This window comes from Muscardinus avellanarius (genome assembly GCF_963383645.1).
Source record: "Muscardinus avellanarius genome assembly, chromosome: 3".
In the NCBI taxonomy this organism is placed as follows: domain Eukaryota; kingdom Metazoa; phylum Chordata; class Mammalia; order Rodentia; family Gliridae; genus Muscardinus; species Muscardinus avellanarius.
This window is the reverse complement of record NC_137788.1, coordinates 128666941-128672940: the sequence shown is the minus strand read 5'-3', so window position 1 is coordinate 128672940 and position 6000 is coordinate 128666941. Positions and strand designations below refer to the sequence as shown.

The 6000-nt window shown below is 36.7% G+C and overlaps 1 protein-coding gene across 1 annotated transcript; it reads left to right on the top strand.

The window, feature by feature from the left end:
- Positions 1-394: 394 nt before the first annotated feature.
- Positions 395-2784, top strand: LOC308260774 (small ribosomal subunit protein eS27-like; the record flags this gene model as incomplete). Its single annotated transcript, XM_080692296.1, has 3 exons — positions 395-413; positions 1075-1185; positions 2600-2784. 3 exons carry the CDS (start codon positions 395-397, stop codon positions 2626-2628), a joined length of 159 nt encoding a protein of 52 aa, XP_080548422.1. The 3' UTR covers positions 2629-2784.
- Between the last annotated feature and the right edge of the window lie 3216 nt (positions 2785-6000).

The window sequence follows — 6000 nt, the reverse complement described above, 5'->3', positions numbered from 1 at the left end:
GCGCCTCCCGGGCCGCCGACCCCGCCCCGCGCCCCAGGCCGCCACCCGCCCCGAGTTCTCAGCGCCTGCGGTGTTTGTTTTATAACTGAGCTGAGCAAAGAACGGAATTAGCTTTACTATTTGCTTCCTGATCGTCAAAAGCCTTGTATTTGGTAAAAAAAGACTCAGATGAAAAAATAATGTAAACATCTGAATTATTGCCCCTGCCAAATATGACTTTTGTTATTATATATGTGTATTTCTCGTGTGGCTAATCTGCCAGCATGTGGCTTAACTCTGGTAATAATTTTTTTTTTTAATTCAGTTGGCTAGAGATTTACTACATCCTTCCTTGGAAGAGGAAAAGAAAAAACATAAGAAGAAACGACTAGTTCAAAGTCCAAATTCTTATTTTATGGATGTAAAATGTCCAGGTAAAATTTCAGTTTCCTAGTGGTAATTTCTAAAGCGATTGTTATTTCGGTGTTATTTAAATAAATCAGGACCCTCTGTTGAATAAAAGTGAGATTAAGAAAATTGAAAATTCATAAAGAACATTTTCATAATAAGCCATACTCAAACCATATTAGAAACATAATGGGGGGTAGGTGAAGATGGGCATCCAACAGAGATATAATAATTTACTAAATCTTTAGGCTGTCAGATGGTTTTTTTGTATTTTTGTCATGATAGCAAGGGAAAGTTTTTTTTCTCAGTCCAAAGCTGTGCTGTGGTATAGGGTGGTCATTAGTTAGCCATATGTAGCGACTGAGCACTTGAAATGTATTCAATCAAAATAAAGATGACCTTTAAGGGTAAAATATACACTGGCTTTGAAGAGGTAGCATGAAAAAATTATATTAATTACATGTTGAAATGCTAATATTTTGAAAATAAGTGCAATAAAATGTGTCACCTTGGGTGGTTGCTAGAAACTTTTGTTGCATATGTAGCCTGCTGTTGCAACACTAAGGTTCTTAATCCTTAACAGGAAATGTGTAAAACATTATCTAAGTAATGTGTATTTACATACTGCTAGAGCAGGTGCTATGGTTTATTTGCTTTTCACTTTTAATATTGCCTCCCCCTTCTTAGGTTGCTACAAGATAACCACGGTTTTCAGCCATGCTCAGACAGTGGTTCTTTGTGTAGGGTGTTCAACAGTGTTGTGTCAGCCTACAGGAGGAAAGGCCAGACTCACAGAAGGTATTTCATTTTTCTAACCCAGGGATATCTTTAAAAATCTTTCATTGTGGGCTCTTTTTAGTAGAGTGTCCAGTTCATTTGGATAAGTTCATGCTCTTGATCTTGTGTTATTTTTCTAAGTTTTAAATGCCCAATTCTTTTGTACTTATTTACCCAGTTTGCTTAGCTTGGAGTAAATTAAATATAATTCAGAATGGAAGTAAGAGTATCTATGTAGGATATAGGGATTTTTTAAACTGTAGGATTTAAAAATTTCTCTTGTAAATATTTTGTTCCATGTTTTTGGTCTGTATGACTTTAGTTATCATTGCCAGCTAAGGAACAAATAACTAATGTATAAATTAAAATGTCACAGGTTTTATTTTTTTAACTACTTAAATATAAAATCCTATTTTAATTATTTCACTGTAGAGCAATAAAAATAATTATGAAGAGGGTTTCATAGTAATATAGATTTATAATTCCATAGATATACTTGAAATTTGCTTATGATATTTTTGAGAAACTGAATTCCATCATTGGACATGTTACAAGTGGGTAGCAGTAAATCCAAGATCTATTTGATATGACCTGATGACACCTGAGTATAAAGTCAGCATATGATATTTAAGAGTAATCTGCTCTTAAAGTATACTTGCAAGATTTTCAAACCCTTTTCTTCCATATCATGATCTTGGGATTTTGTGTGCATATGCTGACAATGGCCCGAAGGGCATGCTCTAGTGGAGTTTTCCTAACCTCTTGAAAAAACATATTCAGTTACTTTTTTTTGAGAAATGTAGAATAGTTTTCAAAAGTGAAAGGTGTCTTTAAAATAATTTTAGCTTTTGAATTCAGGTTCGTGATCTTAAAGTAGACTTTGTTATTCATTTGAGAAATTGAAGTGAGAGTTATGGTCATCCATCAGAGTAAACATAACTTTTTTTGTGTGTGGTACTGGAGATTGAACCCAGGGGCATTCTGTACCCCAGCCATATTTTTCATTTTTTCCTTTTTTTTGGGGGGGGGGCTGGCCACAAACTTTCAGTCCTCCTATCTCAAAGTACTGGGATTACATGCCCGACATAACAAATTATAGCAAATTTGTGATTATCTATCCCTAACAATTTTTATTAAAAAAATATATTTTGGCCTGGCATGTTGGCGCATACTTGTTTGTAATCCCAGTACTTAGGAGACTGAGACAGGAGGATGGCAGGTTTTTGGCCAGCCTCAGCAGTTTAGTGAGGCGCTCAGCAACTTAGTCCCTGTTTCCAAATAAAATATATAAAATAGGTCTCAGGGTGTAGCCTGGGGATAGAAGGCCCCTGGGTTCCATCCCCAGTACCACGAAAATAAAAAATATATTTATTAATTGTATACCAAAGATGGAATAAACTTCATTTTATGAAAACTTTTTTTTTTTTTTTTGCAGGTTGTTCATTTAGAAGAAAGCAACACTAGTGATATTAACAACTTCCTGGGTTTGTTTTCTCACAGAAAGCCTTATAAATTCAGTACTTCTAGTTAATCTACCATGAAAATATAATTATGTTTGATTTTTGTAAGGTATACAACAATGATCTCCTATTTTGATGTTAGTTTTTCAATAAAGTTTTGATTACGGACAAATACCCATTTATCTTCTAAGGTATATGTGAATATGATAAAATGTATTTATACCGCATTTGTGGGTTTGGTTTATACATTTTAAAAGTGTATTCTAATTAGTTTGTCTACTTTCAAGACTAAGTCCCTTAATAATTGATTTTCAAACTTTTTCCAAATTGCCATGAGTATTCTAGCAGCATTTCCACAACTATAGACAAAAGGAATTGTCAACCATGGCATTTGCTGTTGCTTCATACTTAGTCCTTTAATCTTTTTCAAAGAGGATGCCACAATAGCAGATCTATTTATTTCTATTCTATGTCTACTGGCTCTCTTCCTATTATTTTCTGGCCCAGCAAAATCACCTTAGAAAGAAATTAGAATAGTCCTATCAAATTTAGTTAACCCAGTAATTCCCAGGTTTTCAATTCTATGAACATAAATACTCAAATATTTCAGAGTTTTGTTGCTCAGTTTGTTTTTTTAATAGATGTTCCACTTCTGGGGCCCTGGGACAAAAATGGACTAAAAGACTAACTTTTTGGTTTGTTTTTTGGTACTGGGGGTCTACACCCCAGGCCCTTTTGTTGTTGTTGTTGTTTGGAAACAGTCTCACTTGGTTCCTGAGAGTCTGTCTGTATTGCTGCAGCTATCCTCAAACCTGTGGTCCTCCTGTCTCGGCCTCCCATATACTAGGGTTACAGGTGTGTGCCACCATGCCTAGCCTACATTTCAAGTTTTTCTATTTTATAGAAAAATTTACAGAAATTGGAGCTTCAACTCCATTCTGGACTCAAAGCCCAGAATACCTCAGCTTCAGCCCTGCTCACTGTTTTGTGCTCATGAATGTCATTTTTTTTTTTTTTTTCCTTTCTTTTGGTGGCACTGGGGTTCCTGGAAGCCCTTCTACCTCCGGGCTACACTCCCAGACCTATTTTATATTTTGATTTGGAAACAGGGTCTCTTAAGCCAGCGTGTCTGGCTTCGAACCTGCGCAATCCTCCTGTCTCCGCTTCCCAAGCGCGGGGATAATAAGCATGTGCCACCACACCCGGCATGAATGTCTTTTTAATCTTATCATTTTACCTTTTATAGATCACGGATATATTTAGAACAGAGGTGGTATATAAGAACATGGTTTTGTCATTTTAGTCTTAGCTTTGTATTAATTTGAAAGTTGTATATTTATTTGCAGCCACATTTATGAATTCATATCCAAATATGTGTATGTGTGTGTATTTTTTCGGGGGGGGGTGTTCTTGGAAACCCTTCTACCTCTGGGCTACACTTCCAGACCTATTATATATATTTTTTGGGGGGGGGGGGCGGTCTCAAGCCAGCATGGCTGGCTTCGAACCTGCATGATCCTCCTGTCTCCGCCTCCCAAGCATGGGGATTACAAGTGTGTGCTACCACACCTGGCTTCAAATGTATATTTTTACTTAGTGTGTGTAATGTGTATGCTACTGGGCATCAACCCAGTGCCTTGCACATACTAGGCAAGGCTCTACCACTCAGCTACATCCCCAGCCCATGGCTGACTTTTTTTTTTTTTTACTAAACCACTGATAAAATTGCATTGACACTATGTGTGCCTTTTCTGCACTAGTAAATTTTTAGAGCTCTTTTTATAATAGAAGACAAGATAATGTTAAAATAGGTATCAGGGACAGATAGAGCTGGGTTTTAAATAAGTTTTTAGTATCTTGTGATCTTGAGAAAAATAAGGATAATTCTGATTGAGTTGTTTTGAAGACAGTAACACGTTCAACGTGCTTATTAGCACAATGTTTTCACACAGTAAGTGCTCCGATGTTCTTTTTTTAAAAATTTGAAATATAGTCTTCCTAAGTTGCTGAGAGTTCCACTATGAATTCATTCCTAATTCCATGAACATGTCCACAAGTCTTAACAAAATGCTTTATTTTCCCTGGTTTGAATAATCACATGCTGAAGGTGGGGAATTTATATTAGAGAAAATCCAAATGACCAAAGAGCATATGAAAGTGTCTGTTTTCATCGATAGCAGTTAAAAGCTAATAAAAACACTCATACTTCTTTTTTTTTTTTTTTTTTTTTTTTTGGTGGTACTGGGGTTCCTGGAAACCCTTCTACCTCCAGCCTACACTCCCAGACCTATTTTTATATTTTTGTTTGGCAACAGGGTCTCTCAAACCAACGAGGCTGGCTTCGAACCTGTGGGATCCTCCTGTCTACGCATGCGCCACCACACCCGGCGTCCATTTTCTATCATATAGTAAAAAATTCGAGGGCAGATGTTAAAAGCGTTGCCATACAAACAACAGTGTTAAATCCAATTGTATTGTTATCCATATTCAATTTTTTTTGTTTTTTTATTTTTGGTGGTACTGGAGATTGAACCCAGAGGCATTCTACCACCAAGTTACATCCCCCCAGCCATATTTCTTTAAAGTTTTTATTTGGTAACAGTCTTGCTAAGTTGCTGAGACTGTCTTTGAACCTGTGATCTTTCTGTCCCAGCTTCCTAAGTACTGGGATTACAGGTGTGCGCGCGGCGCTAGAAAGCTGTGTGTGTGTCTTTTGTGTGTGAGGGGTTACTGGGGTTTGAACCCAGAGGGATTCTACCTCTGACCTACACTCCCGACCCCTATTTTATTTTACTGGTTGAAATAGGATCTTGTTAGGTTGCTGAGGCTATCCTTGAACCTGTGAACCTCCTGTCTCAGGCTCTGCTGGGATTGCAGACATGCACCACCTTGCCTGATTCATAATCAAATGTTTCTGACATTCAAGAACAGCAGTTTGATAGGATTCAACCCAACAAAAAGATGTTCCTTATAGATTGCCTATAACAGTTTAAAAAAAAATCTACCAAGAGAATGGATAGTGCAATGTGATAACCTGAGGTCATACTTTGTATGCATCGACTTGACAAGATCACAAAACAATGTTAAATTTAAAAGAATAAAAAATAAGTACACTGATACTATTTCTACAAATGTAAACAATACAAACTATTATGCATTAGATCTGGATACATAGGTGGTTGTGAAGTACCCAGTGGAGAAAGGAAGGATGTGAACCAGCTCCTGCCAGCAGGACTTTGGGGATAAGGACCTTCAGCTTTATTTGTTTTTAACCTTGATTTTTAAATTTCATTGTTTCACAACAGCCTGCCACTAGTGGGAACGTTCTATCAAGTAATTTGAAAAGTACTAAAGACAAGCCTTAAGATCAAATGAA